Source organism: Lissotriton helveticus, chromosome 3_1 (assembly GCF_964261635.1).
Source record: "Lissotriton helveticus chromosome 3_1, aLisHel1.1, whole genome shotgun sequence".
Classification (NCBI taxonomy): domain Eukaryota; kingdom Metazoa; phylum Chordata; class Amphibia; order Caudata; family Salamandridae; genus Lissotriton; species Lissotriton helveticus.
In genome coordinates, this window is record NC_136061.1 from 1,541,363,891 (window position 1) to 1,541,386,451 (window position 22,561).

At 43.2% G+C, this 22,561-nt stretch overlaps 1 protein-coding gene across 1 annotated transcript in view; it reads left to right on the top strand.

Moving 5' to 3' along the window:
* Positions 1-2,562: 2,562 nt before the first annotated feature.
* LOC144825032 (uncharacterized) overlaps positions 2,563-22,561 on the top strand; it is a 418,697-nt gene continuing 398,698 nt past the window's right edge. The window contains exon 1 of the mRNA XM_078683941.1: positions 2,563-2,709. Within this exon, the coding sequence (XP_078540067.1) occupies positions 2,608-2,709 (102 nt within the window). The 5' untranslated portion in view covers positions 2,563-2,607. The remainder of the gene's footprint in view (positions 2,710-22,561) is intronic.

Here is a 22,561-nt window from a genome sequence, read left to right on the forward strand (position 1 = left end):
AAGAGATTACCCTAGTTGTTACAGACCAATCTCGCTGATCAACGACACTGTCAAAATTTTGGGACGTGTCATCTATAACAGAATTCAGGAGTGGGCCCAAGCTGAATCTATTTTGAATCCTTCACAGCACGGTTTCAGAAGGTAGATCGGGACAATCGAGCAATGGGCTAATCTGAATCTGGTAATAGGTAAATACACTGCCGCAAAGCGTGTGCCCTTATACCTAGCTTTTATGGATTTAAGTGCTGCTTTCGACTGTGTCAACCGTTCCAAATTGGCACATGCTGTTCTTGCAGGGTCTGGGTAACTCTCGTGTTCATTTCCTTGCATATCTGCATAGGGACATGAGAACCAGGGTTAGAATTAGTGACAATGGAAATATGTCTTATGATATTGAGATTGGCAGAAGTGTCCGTCAAGGATGCATGCTCACCCCCCTTTTGTTTATTTTATTCATTAATGATCTGTACCCGTATTTAGCCCAGGTAACCAGTGGCATTCCCACTGTGAAAGGGGGACGTTTACCCACACTCCTATATGTGGACAACACAGTGCTTATGGCTCTAATGCCTAAAGCACTGCGCCTTCTAGTATTTGCCTTCATTGAATTTATGGCTAATCGAGACCTTCACAACAGTTTTTCAAAGTCCCATATTATGGCGTGCTGCCCATGCTGTACCCAACTTCCCTCTATGAAAGTGGGTGAAAAGTCTTTGACTATTGTCAATAGTTTTCCATATTTGGGAGTCATCTTTTCTGCTTTAGGAGCCTGGGCACCCAGTATTGCACATCGCAGAATGCAGTTCTCAAATGCAATTGTTTTGTTATTTTGCCTCCCTCAAATGGCAGCCATTTTACAGATTTATAAATCTCTGTGTGTCCCCATTGCTACCTATGGAACCGAAATATGGGGGGTTGCAAACTGCAAAGCCACACACTATGAAGAAAACAGGTTCTGTACCAATTTCCACCCCACATATCATCTGCCACAAACAACTAAACCTACAATACATAATTGACTTTATTAGAGTGAGACCCCTACTATTTTGGTTGTCTATTTGGAGCAATGGGAAGGCAAGATTAACCAGAGATATATTATTTGATTGCCTCTCCATTGAGAACGGTCTCCGAATCCCGTGGTTGGCGTATGTTAAATCAGAATTAGGCAAATTGGAATGCAGAGGGCTTTTATTGAGCCAAATTAATTTTCAAGTTTTAACAAAAGAAAAGTAGCCTCAATTTTTTATGAATCAGTGCAGCTAGGTGTTACAGAAGCGCAGAAGGGAAACCTTTGATCACATCATATTTGTCTTTGAGTGCCCTGGAGTACCCCCTGTTTATTTATGCCAGATGGGAGCTCTCTGTGTTATCCAGGTTTCGAGCCAACACCGCTGAATACCTATTGTGTTTCCTACTTGGGTATCAGTCAAATCTTTCTGCTATTCTTTGCCCTTGTGACGACAGAACTGGCCAAACAATGTTACATTTTTTAATATCCTGTGAATTATATTAATTTTGTAGCAGCCTATTCTTAATCCCTCCTTTTAAAAATAACTATCATAACATCAGGCAGTGAGCCATGTTTTTCTCGGTTATTCAATTGTATGATATGTAAACTTGTTTACACGTTGGCTTATTTTTAAGACAGGCTGTGAGGGCACGTGACACTTTACCATTTTAACCTCTTCCATGCGTCGGACGGGCCCCGGTGGGTATGTATGGAGGACGGCCAGGGGCCGACCGTTCCGCACACGCGTGGAATTCGCCTCCACGGAGGGGGAATTCCAGCAGGGTCAAAGCAGTTAACTATCTGCTGCTATCTGTAATCTCTGTGCTATTTATATTTATGAATACGTTTTTTAACTTGATGAAATGTTCATTTGTTATATGTATGTTACTTTTATGGATGACATTTTTTTCTGAATAAAGTCTTGAAACTGAATCACTTAGTGGTATCCATCCCATCTTGTAACAATTCCTCTTAAGGGCAACTCATATGTTTAGCTAACCAGCAAGTAGCATTAGAGAATTGTAGAGCTGGGGATCCTGAGGCAAAACCCTTGCAGCCTACTGCCTCCTGCCACTTTTGATTCCCAGTGCCAGGAAATGCCACCAGAATAGTAATTTGCAAGAGGATACCCACACGATCAGGTTGTCTGGAGTTGGATGCTGAGACAAATAAAGCAGATCAGAAGGTTTTGGATTGTACTTCATGGACCTCACAACATCTTGAAGCTTGTCTCAGAATCTGTGCACCTAGCTCACATTTGCCGCATTGAAAGGGAACAAGCTCGGGAGGCAAGATGGCGCCTGCATCGGCGTTCGTGTGAGAGGCTCCGCTCGGCCGCCCTGGTGTTTTTGGTCACGGAGGTCGTTTATGTGGGCATTACTACTATTTCGATGTTTGTGAAGCTACCGGCTTTCAGTAACCTAGCTCGGTAAATCAAAATCACCGCGAGCTGCTGTAAACTGGGACTCTGTGATCTTCAAGGACGTGCTGGGCGGGTATGAGGCAAACATAGCCGTTGGACGCCTGATGACAGGACGACGGGACGACGGCACGACGGGAGCTGCACGCTGGAAAATGGTGATTTGCTGAAACGCTGTATGCTGTATGCTGGTGGTCTGACGGAGCTAGACTGTGTTTCGATAACTGCGGAGATGCTGAGTGGCTGGTATTTTCTGGAGCAGGGAAGACTCGACAGATTTGTGAGTAACTGCCAACGCCAGACATTAAAAACAATAATAAAAAAAGAACGCTGGAAGGTTGGAAGGTTTCCTCTCTTGGCTAAATTGGAGCTATACTGCTTCTGTTATCGAATTACTGAACTATCGAACTATCCCTCAATACTGTGTATCAATTATGGCACCTAAGATTGCGCGTGGCGGAAAAACTAGATCCACCGGTGAAAGTTTGGTAGGCACTCGAGCTGCGCTGGCTGCTAAACTGGCCCAAGACCAAACTAGTAAGGGGTTAGGCAGCAAGGACTCTGAAACTGGAGGGCAGGCTACTCCTAAAATTCCGCAAATGTTCCAGTCTAGTACTGGGAAAAAAGTCGGGACTTCTGCAGGTATATCTATCGACCTTGGCATCACTGAGGACGATAATACAGAGGTCGAAATATCGGATGTCCTTTCCGTGTGTGCACAGTCTCCCTCTGTAGTACAGGTAGCTGCAATCGATAACGCTGGGGAAGAAGGTAATGCGGATAATTTGGCTAATGTGGCTACGCTTGAAGATGTAACTGATGTAATTGACCCAGCGAGTAGTAAAGATAGCGAGTTCTACTCACTCTCTGAACATTCTGATGGCTCTATCTTGGACGGTGATTTAGAGGACGACCCTTCATTTCATGAAGAGGGACTGGGTGATACTACCTCTAGCGCAACGGACACATTGAATGCTAATCAAAGTGGGAATATTTCTGGTGATATATCCGATGCTTTAGATACAGTTAGGAAGAAAGATGTTGAAAGGGATGAGGTGCCTGGTACAGGATTACCTGATTGGGACTTTTCCGGTGAGGGGATATCATTGGAGAGATTGAATTTATCCGATCAGGCAAGTGGGGGTACATGTTTGGAGCAACCAAGTCAAGTGTCACTTGAGGAAATTTATAGGTCCATCACTGAGCACAGGCTTGAGGCCCGCGCAGAGCATTTACAAACACATACTGCTGGCCAGAAGCTGCAAAATACAGTCCGCCGTTTGGCTAAATCTTGTAATGAATTTACTGATCGTACGACGGAAGCTGAAGGGCGTATATCTGTACTTGAAGACCAAATGGTAATCCAGAAGGAGGAAGTTGCAGATATCAAGGCACATAAGGATGATGTGCATAATAAGCTTGCTGATTTAGAAAATCGACTGCGGCGTAATAATTTGTGAATTCTTGGTATCCCTGAAGGCCTCGAAGGGCAAGATATTTGTAAATTTGTAACCAAGCTATTTGAAGAAGCATTCCCTGATGTGAAAGAATGGAATTGGGCTCGGGAAATCCAACATGCGCACCGATTTCCATTTCGGCAACGACCAGCGAGGAGTGGGCAAGTTGCGCATCCACGCGCTATATTAATTTCATTGAATAATTTTTTGGCAAGACAGGTTTTGTACGATCTTGCTAGACCGGAGAAAAAGAGATCTGGTAAAGGAGTCCAATTTTTTGTGCGTCCAGATTACTGTCATTCTACGGTCGAGAAGCGCTGGCAGATGCGTCAGCTAATTGCACCATTCCAATCGAAGGGTCTACAGGTCTTTCTCCTGCAACCAGCAACTCTAAAGACAGTCTATAAAGGACAAACTCGCTTTTTTACTTCTGAGGCCTCTGCTAAAGAATATCTTCACTCTTTGGGTTAATGGCACGGTGCATTGTCATGGGCATGTTTATTGATGACGTTTAGTAGATATATATTGGTTTTAGTACAATGCACCAAGCGTCTTTTCTTTTTGGATTGACTGTTTGAATATGGGACTGACCGAGCATCTAGAGAGTCTTTCACGCTCATCTAAGGGGCGATAGGCCCTATTGCCTTAGTTATGAGGGAGGGTAATGTTTGGGAAGGGGGGTGGGTTTCAGGTGGGAGGGTTTCTGGGGGGTTTTCTGGGGGTAAGGGGATGGGTGGTCACTGGGGTAAGGGTGAAAATGATAACATGTCAGTTCATAGCGTTTGCTGTAAGGATTCAAGAATAATTTCATTGCTTTTTTTGTATAGTGATGACCAGCGAACTGTTGGTGGTAATGGCTAACAATAATCTGCGTATATGTTCATTTAATGTATGCGGGCTGAATAATGTGCTTAAGCGGAAACATGTGATGGAGGAGATACGGTTAATTAATCCTGACATTCTTTGTCTCCAGGAAACTCACATACCTTGGGGAAATCGTAAAATATTGACTGAATTGGGATTTACACTTTTAGCAGCATCCAGACAAGCTATAATGAATCGGGGGGTGGCAATTCTGGGGCGCTGAGCGATAGTTGCAGCAGGTAAAACAAAGGTGGACTATTTTGGGCGGTGGGCAATTGTAGAGTGTATTATAGGGGACACTAAAATTACAGTTTGTACAGTGTACGGCTCTAATTTAGACGACATAGATACTCTGGAAATATTGAATGTTGAGCTTGCCTTGTGGGGTACCCCCTTGTTACTACTAGGAGATTTTAATATACATGGGGAATCCCGATTTACTGGGTATAGGGGCCGCAAGCCAAAAGTGTTCAATGCGCTACGTCAATTATTGACCCAACATGGTTTGGTTGATGGATGGTCATTGTTGAATCCGGGCGATCCTGGATATACGTTTTTTTCCTGTCCACACAATAAATTTGTTCGGCTAGACTAGATTTTTGTACCTAGATTTTTAACTATTGGGGCGAAAATGCAGGTAACACCGCGGATCACGTCGGACCATGGTCCCGTAGTTATGGATATTCCCCCTTTTAAGATTACGCGGACACAACGCTCATTCACTTTTTGTAAAAAGTTGATAACTGATGAGGAATATATATGCTATATTCAATAATGGGCTAAACAGTTTCTTGAGTATAATAGAGGAACGGCTCCCCAAGCAATGGTTTGGGATAAGGGGTTAAACTTCTAGCTATGGCTGGGCCCAACAGCGGAAACGAAAAGTGCTAATTGAGAATTTGCTTTTAGGTTTGAAAGAGGCCGAACGTGAACTTATTTCGGCGATAAGTGCACATATGGACAGTCAAACCGCCCAGACTAAGGTGGCTTGCTGTAAGGTGAAGATTAATGGGGTTTGGAGTAAGGAAATAGCAATACAGTATAAAATTAATAAAACTGGGAGATACGAGTATGGCGAAGCAACTGGTAGATGTCTAACCCAAAGACTCCGGGGCCGACAAGTGTCTCAACGAATAGAGGGGTTGGTGAATGACCGGGGCTGTTTGGTTGAAACTATGGAGGGTATAATGGAGATATTCCAGCAGTATTATAGAGAATTATATACCCAGGATTTTGTATCCCGAGACCAGATTGAGCAATATCCGTCAAGATTTGATCTACCCGTGGTGGGGGATACTGTAAGAAAAGAATTAGAGGCACCAATCTCTATGTTAGAATTACAGACTGCACTTGAGGATTTGGCACTTGGGAAAGCGGCTGGTCCCAACAAACTACCCTTGGAGGTTTATCGTATTCTCTTTCCGGTTATAAAGGAAGATATGCTGGCTACTTTTATCGCTGCCCAGATGGGAAATCCACCGCCATCTTGGGACGGTGCAAATATTGTTGTGTTCAGGAAAAAAGATAAGCCCCCTGAATTCCCTGGGTCTTCCCTGGGTCTTATAGACCTATATCATTATTAAACACAGACGCCAAGCTGTATTCTAAAATTCTGTCAACTTGATTATTGCAAATTGTTCCCCTTTTGGTATCTCATCACCAACATGGGTTTTTTTCCTGGTAGAAGTATTGTTAATCATCTCCACAGGGTTATAGCTGTGTTAAACTATGCTTCGGCTTTCCATAAAAACACTGGCTTAATATTTTTAGACGCTGAAAAATCGTTTGATCGTGTGGCATGGGTATTCCTTTGGTCTGTAATGCATAAAATGGGGTCTGGGCCCCATTTCCTGCTTGCACTACAGACTATGTATAAGCGACCCAGGGCTAAGATTTGTGCGATGGGGCAAGAATCAGCTTTCGTATATATTACACATGGTACAAGGCAAGGATGCCCATGCTCACCGCTACTATTTGCGATCTATATTGAACCCTTATTGAGAACTCTTGAAACTACGCAGGGTATACAATCAATGGCTGTGGGGAACCACTATGTACGAGTTTTAGCCTATGCTCATGACATAGCGGTAGTTACATCTGATCCGGAACAAGCACTATGTGAAATTGAGCATGTGACTCAAGAGTTTGGGAAGTCTTCAGGGTATAAATTAAATATTTCTAAAACCCAGGTTGTTTGTACTGCCGGGCTATGCCTTGACGAGCTGCGAGTGACACAGGAGGCTCGATATCTGGGGATAAGATAAGGATGTCGCTCCAAGAGATAGTAGCAGTTAACTGGGCGGATATATTAGGATCTGTCAAAAGGCAGTTAGAAAAGGTTGAGTGTCTACATCGATCGCTGGTTGGGCGACGGAATGTCCTAAAGATGTGCATATTACCTAGGGTGCTTTATTATTTTCGGACGGTACCACTGGAGTTGTCACGTATACAATTAATCCAGCTTCAATCTATTACTGATAGGTTTATTTGGGGTTGGAAGAAGGCTCGGAGGGCCTCAAAATATATGATGTTACCACTCTCTAGAGGAGGGTACCAAATTTTGCTTTTTACTACTTAGTTTGTCTTCTCCAAAATATTGAAATCTTGGTGACCGGGGAGATACAAGGCTGTTTGGAGCCCCTAATATTTATTTGATGTTATTAGGGGACCAATCTCGACACGTGTTGCTTAGATTTCTTGAGAAGAGCTACTATAAAAAAAAAAAAATTACAATTGTATTTGCTGCATTCAAAGGGTGGAGATGGGTACATAAGATTATTTCCCTTAATAGAATTAATTACTATACCCCTTGTGATTCCATAGAACTGCTCCCTTCAATATTCTGGGATGCTAAGATGAAGACATGGCGGGATAAAGGGATTTGTCGTGTAGGGGATGTTTTTAATGCTGGGGCTATGGCCTCATTCACAGAGTTAAGGGGCAAATACGCAATTTCACAGAATGACTTCTTTAAATATCTGCAGTTACGGGATTTTATTTTTAAGCACCGCAGTACAATTTCTATGGTTAATAACGATTTACTTGAAGCCATGATAAAAACGAGCTAAGTTTGGAACACTGTACGATATTATGCTAGCTACGCAACAAGATGATATTGGTGCTCATGATGTGAAATGGAGTACTAGACTTGGCATTTCTGGCTTATTTGTTCAAGAATCCATTGATATGGCTACTAAAGTTACCTTGACTGCTAACTTACGAGCTCAACATTATAAAACTTTGTTTAATTTGTATTATACACCGGCTCAAATGATGAAGTGGGGTGATACTCATGATGGGCAATGTTATAGGTGCCAAACTGCGGCTGCTGACATAGTACATATATTTTACGATTGCAGTGTGCTAGCGCCCTTTTTTTTAATCTATTGAACAATTTCTGTCTCATATAATAAATGTTACGGTTATGATATCTAGAGAGATGCTGTTACTTTGGCAATGTAAAGATGGAAGTATCTGCCAGCCGCACTATCCATATAGATCTTTCCTTTTTATGGCCATGTCAGTAGCCCGTTTATGTATTGCCTCTATGTGGCTGAAACCTGAGGCACCTTCGTATGAAATGTGGCGAGCAAAGTTTTATAATGTATTACACATAGAATTTAATCTTTATCATATTAAGTCATTGAAGAAAAAGCAATTAGGGATTCAGATTTGGCAGCCTATGATACAGCATATGGAAAGTATGTGTCCTGATTAACGTCCTCGTTTTTGGTTCAGTTATCTCTTCGATTATTGTTTAGCCATTCTTTTTTGTATTGCTTTGGTTTTCTTCTCCTTTTTTCTTGCTTTTTAGTCTTCTTACAGTACATTGAATATCGAATGACTTCCGTATGATTTTTAAATGTTGTATACGCTATAAACTGAACAATAAAACATTTTTTTTAAAAAGAAAGGGAACAAGCTTTCAGGGGCAGTTTGTCTGTAAGAATCTTCAAAACACAGCTATGTTAGGCACCTAACTGCTTTGTGTATAGGACTTTGTCTATAAATAAAAATAGCTTTTAGTTAGATAATGGGAATGAGCTTTAAGTGATTCATGAAATCCGGTTTCTGTCCAAGCCATCCATACTATTAAAGAATGGCAACAGACAAGCTATGCACAGTATATAAGTCTGACAACAGAAAAGTATTTCAGACAGGCAGAGACCAAACATTCTCTCCAGTCTCTTCACCTTTATTCTCTGAAGAGACAGGAAACAGATTTGGAGAAGATTCAGAGCTAAAAATATCATGGAAACAAGAAAAAGTCTCCTTTGACAACACTGAAGGGATCAGAGTTAACTCCTTATCTTTAAAGTACAGCAGTGTGATAGGGCGTTTTTGATCAATGCAAATTTGTGCAATTAACATGTACAAATAATGTGTAGGCCTAAAACGGGAAGCCACATTTTAAAATGGCAAATGTGAGCACTAAGCTTCCATAGCTAGGCATGTCAAGTTAAAAATGCATTAGGATGCAGTTTTACTTTCCATTTTTTCACTGACCTTGGGTCAATATTCTTGGTAATGTGAATAATTGAAGAGTTCAATGATAAAATGTGTTGAAACAAAATAATCTAGTAGAATATATATCTTTCGACCTCCCCATAGAAACATGACCTATAAAATACAATAGAAATTTAGTTAAATAAGATTTGTTAGGTAGACTATGTGAGAAAGAGATTATTTCATTTGTGAAACGTCAAACCTAACTGTGTTTTGTTTTTTAGAAGAGAGGTGAGCAATAGCCAAACCAAACCAACTGTTGTTAGTAATGTACATAATGTAACACTTAATTTTTGTAAGTCTTTCCTTCAAGACAGCGTAGACGGTGGACGATTTCTGTTCCCATGAAGATATTGCGATTCCCTTGGACAAAGAAACCAGACTACTGCAACAATTGTATTAGTTAAGACATCAAAATGCTATATCAGTGCTCATTCCTAGACTAGAGAAAGAGCTTTATTAAATGGCGATTTCCTGTTCTCAAGTTTCTCTATGTACTAAAGCCATGTGCTCTGAGACGACCTTTATTAATTTCCCTTGCCAGATTTATGCTACAATTTCTGAGACTCTACTGAATTTCTGACCTTCTCTTCATGAGAAATACAAATTGAATTGCTTAAAATGTTATGCTTTCACCACTCGATTTCAAACTCTCTATGGGTTCAAGATGCTTTTCTTGTCTTAATGTTAGAATTGGGACTCTACTTATAAGGAATGTACTTATGCAATTATTCTGTATTGTATTACTGATGAATTCATTACTTATTGATGGTTAATAAAGTAATATCCACTAAAAGAGATTAAGAAAACCCTTTAAACTCATACCAAAATCTCATCAATGATTCCCCAAAATTTAATTGAAAGCTGATTTGCGGTTTCTGATTAATTTTTACCCACATCAAAGGTCTGTAGCCTTAGGGCCCAGAAAGTGCATTAACTTTATTTCCAGGTATGCTGTGACACAAATTCTGAATCTTAAACAATCCACTAAAAGAGATTAAGAAAACTCTTTAAACTCATACCAAAATCTCATCAATGATTCCCAATAATTTTATTGAAAGCAGATTTGCAGCTTCTGATTAATTTTTACCCACAGCAAAGGTCTGTAGCCTTAGGGCCCAGTAAGGGCATTAACTTGTTTTCCAGGTATGCTGTGACACAAATTCTGAATCTTAAACCAAATATTTACTACGGTGCCATGCTCCACCAAAGATGGTAGCAGAGGACAGTTTATGTAGTGAGAAAGAGGAGCTACAAAATTAAAATGAAATGCCCAAAGCTCGAGTTTAAAGATTGATTTAGTGTGGTTTTTCGGAGAGAATTGCAGGTATGAGTTTTAATAGGGTCATGTGTCACAATTTGTGTTGGTAATTGTATTTGTAATTTGAAAAAGCATTGATGTGTTGAATTTAATTCATGAGCTTGCCATTTGCTAATATTTCTGTGCCTTTGTCGAAAAAGGTAGAGAGGTTATTAGACTAAGAAGTAGTTTAAGATCCGGGGATAGAGAATTAAACAACGAGTTGAGTTTGGTATTTTTGTCTGCTAAATGATTTGAAGTGCAGGTCGTGAGACATCGTTGACTGCATGATTGAGACAGGGATCGTAACAAATTTTTGTGATTGTATTAAAATTTATAAGTATTAGTGGAATCTGATGCACTCATTAGGTGATTTCCCGCTGGTCGAAATTTCATTGGAGTGTGAGAATTGTTCTATATTAATATTCATTAGAAGAAGCAGGAAAGCAAAGGCAGTTATTTTATGTTGTATAGAACTGTAGTATTGAAGCTTTGCGTGTATGTATGAAGAAATTGTAACAGAGGGTGAGGTGCTTCATGGAGCAAGTTGTGACATCACATTCGGTTGCACTTGTATTGGCTGATTACTGTGAAACACCACACTGAGATTAGTTAAGCACTGTGGAGAGACACGTTGATATTGGTTGGTTGGTTACAGAGTCTCACTGAGCTTGGGAGAAAGGGTTTACTGAACCTGACATATGCGGAACAGAATCAAAACATTGAAGGTTTATATTTATGTTTTGTTTCCATTGTTGAATTAAGTTTGAAATCATGAAATTCTTCAAAGCGATTTAAGGGATAAGAGGGGATTTGACTATTGTTGTTCGGAAAGGTGAAGAGGCACCTCCCGAGGGTAGGCCTGCTTACCACATGATGATTGAGGAAGGGTTATACACGTACATATGGATTCAACAATAGTGCAAAATCACACAGAAAGAGGTCCATTGAGTTTTCCTTGATGGGGTACCTTTAATTTGAGAATTATTGATAAATTACGATAAAATCAAATAAACTACTCTTTATCAACCCCTCTTGCGGAGCAGTTTCCTACAAACTGTTATATGGAGCCTCCTCCTAGACCAACACACTTTAAAGCCTTAAGCACTTGGGAGAAGATGGCTTGAAATAGAGAGAGAGAAATACCAAAAATAAACAAAGTGAGCTGTGAAAAAGTTTGCAGACGCTGTATGGGACACAATACAGCAAAGAGAAAAATGTGAGAAAGCCAAAAAAGCTAAAGCCAAAGGGGAAAAAGAGACAAAAGAGGTAACAAAATCTGATTCAGATACAGATGACATTCTGGATGATTTATTGGTTACACGTACACCACCATACGTGGGTCTTGTGACTGATACTGAAAGATCGACAACTAGTGATGTGACAATGCCTACAGCCCCATTTGATACAAATGTATATCAAATCGATAGACCATTGCCAATGACCCAGCCTGTTGTAGCACAACCTGTAGTGGCACAGCCTGGTATGAGACAGCCTGATGCACAACCAGTCATAACAAATAACGTACCAGCTCGAGTAGGGACTGTTCAGACGATAATGCCTATAGGTGTTGCTGCTTCGATAGTAACTGCACCAGCACCCGTTACTAGGGTGATTACAGCACAGCCAATAGGGACGTGCATGCCAAGTATCCTGATTAATATTAGCCCAAATACAGCAATTTCAGGAGCTGTGGAGGAGTGCCAGCGACAGCATTTATCCCCAACTTCACAGAAACCACAGATTGTTGTATGGTCATCCCCACAGACCATTCAATCTCTAAGATTAGACTTCACAACACAAATGACACAGGCTGAGACCAATTGGATGGGATTTTTCCCCTATGGTTTGAGGAAACTCCCATAGCTAGCACCAAGACACAGTATGCGGGAGGTTCGGAAATTAGTCAGGACGCAGAGAAGGAGAGACCATTTAATGTCCTGAAATGAAAACTTGTATTAGAGGATGTTTGGATCTGGATCACATAATGCTATATCAAGAAAAAAAACTGATATATCTGTGTAAAGAAATCACTAGGATAGCCGCAATTGTGCATGACAAACGGACTGACTTGGCAAAAAAATATGAAGTTGATCTGTCAAAGAGTATCCCATTGCAGACAAGGTTTAAAGTAGAGTTGGAAGATGAATCAATCGAGACAATGTGATTGCATATTGTTGAATCAGTGAAGAGCGTTCGCAAATGGAGTGAATTTGAAAAATCAGATAATAAATGGGCAAAGAAACATGGAGAAGGAAAAATAAAAAAAAGTCAGGCAGAAATAGCTGAGGCTAGGAGAAAGCCACCTCTGGGTCCTTCAGATGAGGAGTGAGCTTCTGCTTACCCATTAAGAGAAATATTAGGTTGAGGGTATATGTTCACATCTTTGACCAGAGGAGACCACAAAATCATTTACAAACATTTTTCCCAAATTGAGAGAAAGTCCACTGCTATGGTACACAGGTTGATAGGTTTGTCAAGATTTCAAAGCTGGTGTGGAATGATTCAAACATTTTCTTTGACATTGTTTTCCCAAATTATTTGTGGGCTGAATGCAAAATTACTGTATTTTTTTCCACCTGTTTTTTTTCCCTAAAGTATTTATTTTCAATTTGCAGTGGCTGGTCGACATTCATTACAGCATTCAGTATAACCATATCATCAATAAAATCACTGAGCGATTAACATAAACATACAGTTAGTGTATGAATAACGTTTTGTTCACTGCCACTGGACACTAGTATCATACTGGCTAGAGTCAACAGGCTTCAATGTACACATTAGAATACACACTGCTTATTTTAGAGGAACTCCCAACCCATTCGACCCTCTCCCTCAGCTTCCAGTCAATTACAGAAGTATTGAAAGAGTATACCGACTTATTTTGGTTGCATTTCCGTACCAAGAAGTTGAACAAATGTAGTGGGCCTCATTAAGGCTAGAGATATAACACTAAGGGCTTTATTATGTGTTTGGCGGTCTTTGGCTGGGAACCACAGTCCCAGGAAGACCACCAAGCTTGTGATGCACCCACACACCAGATTACTAATTTAATCCAGGGCGGGCAGTGCGGATAGTTGCACAGCGGTGGTATGTTAGGCTCATTGGAGAGCCTATCAAGCATTCCGCCACTGTGAGAGCCTGCAGAACGTTCGGGCACGGTGTGCCATTCACCAAGTTATGCATGCCACACCATGCAGGAACAAAGGTGCAATTCCAGGGGGGCACCTGTGCCCCCCGCACAGACACCCATTGCCAGATTTGTCCGGAGGCCCTGTTAGGGCCCTCTTACCTGCATTTCTGCCACCCTTTTCATGGCAGAGTCCTTGCCATGAAATGGGTGGAGAAAATGCAGGTTGTAATATGCTCGGTGGTGCCTGCAGCAGCACTGGCAGCATAATCAGGCCCTTTGGAGACTATCACAGCCGCAGCGGAATCCTTGATCCCGGTGGAAGCAGCTGTCTTGTGGCAGTCCCCCCGCCACACTAATATTAGGGCGGATGGGTGGTGCTGGTCAGACTGCCACCACAAGTACAGCAGTTCCAGTACCGTTGTACTCTTAATAAAGCTCTAAATGTCTTGAGTCAATCCGCCCTCTCCCTCTATCTCAGCAATCTCTACCAAGCAGTTCTCCTGGGTCGTTCTAGTAATATTTGTGTCCTAGCACCCCAGGTTAGCAAAGACACAGCAACCTTCACATCTCTGCGCGTTATTTTCATATGTGCCTCTTCAGTACCAGCCAACGCAAGTAGGTCCCATTTCCAGGCCTCAACCGTTGAGGGCCGGGGACTAATTGCCCCTTTACCACAATGGGCCCAAGAATCGTATATCTCCTACTCAAAGTCTGTTTAGGGTTACTGGAGAATCCGTCGGGGGGGGGGGGGTGAACGAAACCAGTGACAGGTTTAAACAGAACAGGACTTTTATCCAGAAAGTTATAATAACAGCGCAGTGCCACAACATATGCAAAAAGTCTGCTGCCATCGCACCGAAGTGGGGACAGTGCTGCTCTTTAGGTAGGACTATGGTGTGCAGTCTCTTAGGGGACAGATTATATCATGTGTACGATATTATACTGGATCTGCTTAAACCTGGCACAGATTGACATCTTATAGACGGATGAAATTTTAACCAATCTTTGGATGATGAACGAGGCCTAGAACTCTGAAATGTAGCAGGTGCATTCTTCAAGCCAAAATGCATTACAATAAATTGATAATGTCCACTGGGGTTGAAAATGAATTTTTTGTGGCATCCTCAGAGAGTCTGATTTGGCAGTAACCAGCAGTCAGATCAAATGTACTAAGATACTTGACAGAGGCCAGAGTATCAATCAGCTCATCCGCCCTTGGAATCGGATGGGCATTCAGTCTTAGTGACTGCTTGGAGGCCTCTATTGTCTACACAAAACCCCATCTCTCTCTTACCTTCCTGGGTGTGATGTTTTGGCACAAGGACTACAAGACTAGCCAAAGGGCTATCTGAAGGCTCAATGACCACCAACTCCAGCCTCTTTTGGACCTCTATCCTGATGCAATCTCTGACATGGTCAGGCTGTCTATAGATTTTACTATTTATAGCTAAGTTGTCACCTGTGTGTACTTCATGGGTACACCAGGTGGTTTGTCTGGGAGTTAAAGAAAAGAGATTGGGAAACTGATTGAGAACCTGTCTATAATCTGCTTGCTGCTGATCAGTGATGCTGCCTGCCAAGGCAACTCCATCAACTGACCCATCAACAGGGTCCTGAGAGAGGAGATCAGGGAGAAGGTCACTCTCTTCCTCCTGTCCCTCACCTGTGGCCATGAGCAATCTCATGCCAGCACTGTCCATAAAAGGCTTTAGTCTGTTCACATGAAGTACCCTGTAGGGACTTCTTGGAGTGCCTAGTTCAACTAAGTAGGCAACCTCACCTTTTTTCCTCAAGAATGGTGTGGGGGGCCACTCCACATAACCTGGAGAGCTGCTGGGGCCACAGGCTCCAACACCCACACTTTCCGTTCTGGCTGTTAAACAGTCGGTACAACATTTTGGTCATGTCAAGCTTTCTGAAGCTTCTGGCTGACCTCCTCAAGGGTTTTGCTGTCCTTCTTCATGTACTAAGCCATATGTGAACCAGATCAAGGACATAGTTCAGTATGTCATGCTTAGGGCGTTTGACAGGCTGCTCTGATCCCCCTTAACCAGACACAAAGGACCCCTAACAATGTTCAAACAGAAGTTCAAATGGGCTGTAGCCCACCCCTTTCTGAGGAACCTCTCTGTACGTAAACAGAAGGCAGGGTAGTGAGACATCCCCTTTTCACCCCAGCTTTCCTGGGATTCCCATGATCATACCCTTAAGGGTCTTGCTGAACCTTTCAACAAGCCCATTGCACTGTGGATGACAGGGGGTGGTAACCCTGTAGTTTACACCACATGAACTTAATGCCTCTGCCTGACACAACCTCCTTAGGAAACCCCACTCTGGAAAAGACTCCCAAAAGGGCCTTTCCGCCACAGGACCTGTTGTGGTCCTAAGTGGAACAGTTTCTGGATACCTAGTGGCATGGTCCACCACCACTAGAATGTAACCATGCTCAGATGATGTTGGAGAATTTAAGGGACCAACAATGTCTATCCCTACCCTCTCAAATGGGAATCTCAAACACTGGAAGTGGAATAAAGGGGTCTTTGTAGTGCCACCTGACTTAGCACTGGCTTGGCAAGTGACAGGAGTGACAACACTCCTTGGTATTTTCAGACATGTGGGGCCAGTGAAAGTGATGGACGAACCTGTCCCAAGTCTTGCTTTGCCCAAGATGTCCTACAAGGGGAATGTCATGTGCTAGGTGTAGGAAAGTAGGATCTGCTTCTTATGGTTACCACCACTTTTTGCTTGATGTATCATTGTTCTTGACTGCTTTGGCTGGGATCCTGCTAATCAGGACCCCAGCCTATCTGCTTTCTCCCTTAAATTGACATACATGTACTGTGGTACACTCCAGATTGGATACTGGGGAACCCTTATCAGTCCCTTGTATATGGTCACCATGTACCCAGGGAATAGGTACCCCAGAGGCCTCCCATGGGCTGAAGCATATAATATGCCACCCATGAGAGACCATGTAAAATGGAACTCTAGGTCTGCTACTGCAGCCTGTGTAAGATGGTGCTTGCGCCACTTACTTTAGATATAGGTTCACTATATCTAATGGTCACTACACTTAAAACGTTTAAGTCGCCCCTGTAGCAGGCCTTATCAATCCTGAAGGCAGGGTGCTGGGTTTTATGTGAAAGGGTGCCCCTGCATGAGCAGAGCCCCTCTGCAGCCTTCGGAGATCATTCTCCCGGGTTGTCTGTGACTCAGCCGGACATATAGGCAGAGGTGCATTATAACCTCGCTGTAAATGCTATCTCGAAAACGGCTGCATAGAAACATATTGTGTTTGGTATCAAACACCTTGGAATCATACCTCCACACCAGTAACTGGTGTGGGAGGTGTCATTCCACCCGTCTGAAGCAAGCATCGAGGGGTCACCGGTCTACCCGGTGCCAGCCTTCTCGACCTGGACAGCACAAAATGGATGCTGCCAGCCAAAATCACATTTCTGCCCTCCTGGTGTTGAGCCAAGCTCGAGCAGAGGAAGGCAGCACAATAGGTATCCTGTCACGGGGAGGTGTGACCACCTCCTAGACAGGGTTTAGTGTATTGGGGCTGGGTGGATGCACTCAGAGTACCTTAAAGTCTTCACTGGCGGCACATTTGGTGTTCCTGTGCCTAGTCCAGCTCAAACCAGTTCTGGGAGCCATTGGCTCATATCTCTGACGTGAAACTGGGCAAAGGACATGGGTGTAGCCACCCCTCTGTCCTGCCCCTCCCCTAGGAGGGTCCACTGAATCTGTCCAACCCTCTCTCCTGGCTACAGGACATTACATTTTACATGGACAAGATTCTACAAGAAGAAACCACTGACCTTCGACTGTCTAGGCACCTTCAACTTCGCTGGACCTCGACTGGGCTCGACTTCGTCCCCCTTTCCGACCGAAGGAGAGTTGGTGCCGTGATTCCATACAGACTCTGTGCAGGACCTGTGGGGCACTTAAGACAACAGAAGAATCTCCCTTTGAGTGAAGGAGTCACTCCCCTGCTTCGAAGGCACTTAAAGCGCAACTGACCAATAGCTGCTCCTGAGCTCCTGCGGATTCCGAAGATTTCAGCAACACAGGAGAAGGGTTCCTGAGAATCAAGCATCCTTTTTTGTGCCAGAAGCACCCAACATCATTGGGCATTCGTCTACCGAGCCCCTGGTCTTTCTGAAGTTACCTAGACTATGTCCCCTCTGCTTTCAGGTTCCTTCCATCCAGAATCCGGGCTTGGATTCCACCGGACCCTTTTCACCTTCAAGGCAGCAGTGCTTCTTCACTTCCTTCCATAGAGATGGATGAGAGTTTCCGACGCCACTTCAGACCTATGCACCTGGCTCTCCTGGGATAGGTAACTCTGATACTATGGTATCCACGGGTGGGGTGGCTCTTTAAACTCTTAAGATCCGAAGGGTTTGCTTGAAGTCCTCCTAAAAGGGTCTTTACACTTTAACTGTGCAACTGTGACTTTCCCATAGAGTTGGATGGAGCACGCAGTCGTGTTTCCTCACTGCACCCATCCTCCCCTAATGATCCAGTATTGTGAGCTTTGTGTTCCATCCTCGTGTAGAGGATAATAGAGAGTGTTCTATTAATAAATACATATTTTTATATAACTACTTTGTGGTTCTCCTTCATTTGGTCATTCAGGAGGTGATATTCTGGTAAAACAAGCTGCTTTACATTCCTTCAAGATTAAGCTTGAAGGATGCTCTCCATAACTACCACTAGGATAGCTTTCAATAAGGATATCTTTGACCTCATACATCATAAGAGTTGTGTGGATTGGTACAGGGTGCCCACTTTAATTAGTGGACAGCATATACCAAGCCACCTTCTCATACTAGGGAAAATAGAAAACCCCATAATTTCTGAGGTATGACCAACCTCCCGGTGGCACCAGGATTGGGGTTTCCACACTCAGAAAATTGGAGCCAATTTTTCCAATAGATCCTATGAGACCCACTGACATTCCCTGCTTCCTCAGCAGCAACTTACGGTCTGAGCTGTTCAAGAGAGGGGCAGGTTTTCTGCTCCAGACTCCAGTCTGCCCTAGGCGGACCCCCTACCCCTAAGATCTCTGCTGTGTCAGGCCAAAGTTCCTCTGGAACAGTTCCTTCACAAGGGCTGAGACCATCTCCCAAAGGAGACTGATCCTCCCTGAAAGTCAGAGAGGCACATCCATCCTTACCCTTGCTGTCTCTTCTCTTAGGAGCTAGCTGGTCCAATCTTACAGGATCCAGAGCTCCCTCAATGCTTAACTGTTTGGCCTGAGCCCTGGTAACAGCAAAGGCACAGGGAGAGGCTCCTATCATCTCTGAATAAGTCCTGAACTCCACTTCAGACCAGGCTGAAGTTTCTAAATCATTGCCCAACAGACTGTTCACAGGTAGGTCTGGGAAAACCACAACTCTTTTAGGACGAGTTACCCCTCTCCAGGTGGGATTCACAAATGCCAAGGAATGATCAGTCCTGACATTGCTTTCATTGGTCACTTGGTAGAGTTGACGAAGTATGATCTGTTCAGGAGACACATGTTTCTCTGTCACTGTAGTGGCACTGGCCCCTGTATGCCACAGCTTGTTGTCCATTAATCAGTGGCTGCTGTCTACTTGTAAGTCCCACTAACGTAGGCAAGTACAAAGAGACAAGGTCCATGCCAAGGATAGCCTGAGTGGGTGTTCGGACTAGGCCAGAACCCACAGTTAACCGACTAATCCCTTGGGGCACCACTACTACTTATACTGGTGCTAGGGGCATTAGTTGTTTTAGGGGCAGTGGTACTAGTTTCCTTGGTTCCAGCTATAGAGCAATTGGCATCCTTTGCTCTATGGCCGTTTTCCTTACACGGGTAACACCAAGGTTTGTTGTTGGAGCAAGAGGTTTGGGAACCACCCTCAAAGTAAGATTTTTGGGGATCTTGTGAAGACTCTTTCTTGTCTTTACCTTTCTCTCCCCCCCTTCTCTTGGGCCTTAGAAGGATCTTGCTTCATCTCGTCACCAATTCAAGCAGGTTTTATTTCGTGAAAACCTTGCTCCATCAGTGAACTCCTCATTGTGTGAATGATTAACCAAATGGTGTGAAAATGAACAGTGCAAAACCGAAAAGATTAAAATTGCGCAGCATGTGCTGGGGAAAGTTAGTGTAGACCGCAAATGCACACGAATAATGCAGAAAATAACAGCCAAAAGTAGTAAGTTTCTTTTTCATTAACAGTTTGAAAATAATGTGCAAATCATAAGAAAATTCAAACAAAAGCATTCATAGAACGTTTAATAGTGGAGTTTTACAAAATAACGATAATCACACTTGTATTTGTTTTTCCTATAGAACATTTTACTGCTCTGCAGAGAAGGCCTCAAGAGTCTTTTTAGATTGAATTTGCCTATTAGAGGGTAGAAATGAGAAGTATGTAATCTGTCCTTCGTAAGTTCCTGATGATGGCCAAGGATGTGTGGAGGAAACAATGACCATTATGAATGGCACTTCCTTCCCGAGCGGAGTATGAGGACATTTGTATAACAATATGGATACAATTGCGAGATGGGGAAATGTACAAGCTGCGGAAGAGTGGCATCTGAATTTCCTCTACTGAAGGTTGATGACATGAGCTGACAAAGAAACTGTTGAGAAGTTAGGCACAGAGTGTGTAGTGATAAGACACCCCTTGTTTTGAACCAATGCGATTTAAGAATTCTAGGTGTAATGATACATGAGGGGTTGGACATTTAGAAAATTTAGGGTATAACTATTTATAGTACTGAGATGGTGGGGGCTAGGCGCATTTATTCTTTACTTTGTGAGAGGAGAGAGCCGTGTTGCTGTTTCCTAACGTTATTGGCTGGCTGTTGCTCGGCTGATCCTGGCTTTTTGACTTTGCTCCTCAAATCTTCTTGAGGATGCCCAGCTTACTCTCATGGCCTGAGAGTTGCTTTCCAGATATCTTGTACTTTGCGTGATCGGTTAGTATGATATTCGGAATTTGCATAAATCTTTTGCAAATGTCTATTCTTTTGTCTCTTCGCCTATACACTCTCTCATTGCACTGATGAGCAAGTTACTTACCTTCGGCAACAATATATCTGTAAGAGACATATATTAGTTAGAGATTCCTTGCCTTAGAATTATCCCCATGTGTCAGACTGGATCCGGAGAATTTTTCTTCAGCAGTACCCCTGAGCGCCGGTAGGTGGCGCTGATTGACTCCTGATTCATCATTGGCGTCGTGATCGCCAGAATGACATCGCATTTCATTTCGCAATCCCTGACCACTATAAAAGATTCATCGTAGAAGAAGAGGATAAAATAGATGATCTGGTAAATTGGTAAGAATGTTTTAAACTCATGCAGTGTGGAAGGGACTGTTGGGTATTAAATTGGGTCCAGATGATAGAAATGTGCAAATCTCCAAACGCTGGATCACCACCACCAAGAGATTTCTGCTTGACTCTGGTGCGGACCCATTTGTCTGCCTTCTTTCCCAATTCTTGGGGAGAGGTCAGATCAGAGCCCACCAGGTACTGATGCAGTTGTTAATTTTGACAATTATTAAGGATGCACTCCCTCATCAATTAATTGCAGTCCCTCAGTCATGTACATCACTTCCATGAAGCCAGCCTTCCAGAGCCTCAATAGCACTATCTACAAAAGCAATCCAGTCTTGGATGTGTGCCTTCTGTGTATCCCTAAACTTAAGCCTGTACTGTTCAATGGTTAAACCAAACCCGTCTATGAGGGCACTCTTCAAGACGGAGTAATAATCTGCATCTTCCTTCAGTGAGAAGGTTTTCTCTATCTTTGTTAGCAACGGAGAGCCACAGTATAGCTGCTCACTGCCATTGAGGGACCTTCTGAACTTTGCAGGTCCTCTCTAAAGCAGTGATCCACTTATGCCTGTCATCCCCCTCCTGGTAGTGAGGGAATATCCTGCTCAGGTTCCTAGTATCAAAGGACTGCTCACTGATCCTAGATTCGCTAGTGCTGCCACCATGGGGCCCTAGTCTCTAATTCTTCCAACCCTCTGAACTTCCAGGGTCTCCTTATCAAGGGCCAACTTGTCCTTCTTGATCTTGGCTCTCGAGTATGAGAAGGTAGTACTCCCTTTCTAAGGAATCCTCCCTCTTACTAGAGATGGAGGTCCCTATGGAGTGGTTAGAGGTATTGGAATGGACAGAGAAGGACCTAGACCTCCCCTGGACTTTTTAACCCTCCCAGAAGGAATAAAGGGGGACCTACCTCTAGGGACTCAATCTGTACTATTTCCTGTGGAATCACAGTTCACCAGTGATGGGTCTTCGACTCCTCCTGGTCATGCTCAGAATTGGGGCCACTGGGGTGAGCCACCCCTGACCCTTCTTCATGAGGCCCACCCAACTCAAGAGTTCTGCTCTTCTGGCCTCACAGGATTCTGGAGGTAATACTGCAGGAGGATCTCTAAGAGTTGCTCTGTGTTACAGGTGCTACCGGCATTTATCTTTCTGGATGCAGACAGGGTTCTAAGTTTCTGGAACTTAAGATCATTGTATCTAGGGGGTTGGGACCCACCAGCTTTCCCAACTAAAAGACATGGGGACTAGGTGTAGTGTGGTGTTGCACCTATCTACCCTAGTGAAACTGAACTTCCAAAGATTGACGAAAGGGTTGTGCTAGACCCTTAACTACCAATCCAGAAAGTTCAGTTGAACAGATTAATCACAAAAAGTATTTATATGTGCCTAAGCTAGTGAAGGTGTTTCATCTAACCACACCTAGATTAAATGGGATGTAATCCGGCACTGTGTTACCAACTGCTGCACAACAATGTAGAACGTTGGCTTAGTATATGATGTACACTTATTTAAGTGATACACCTTGCACTAATCCAGGCAACCCTTATGG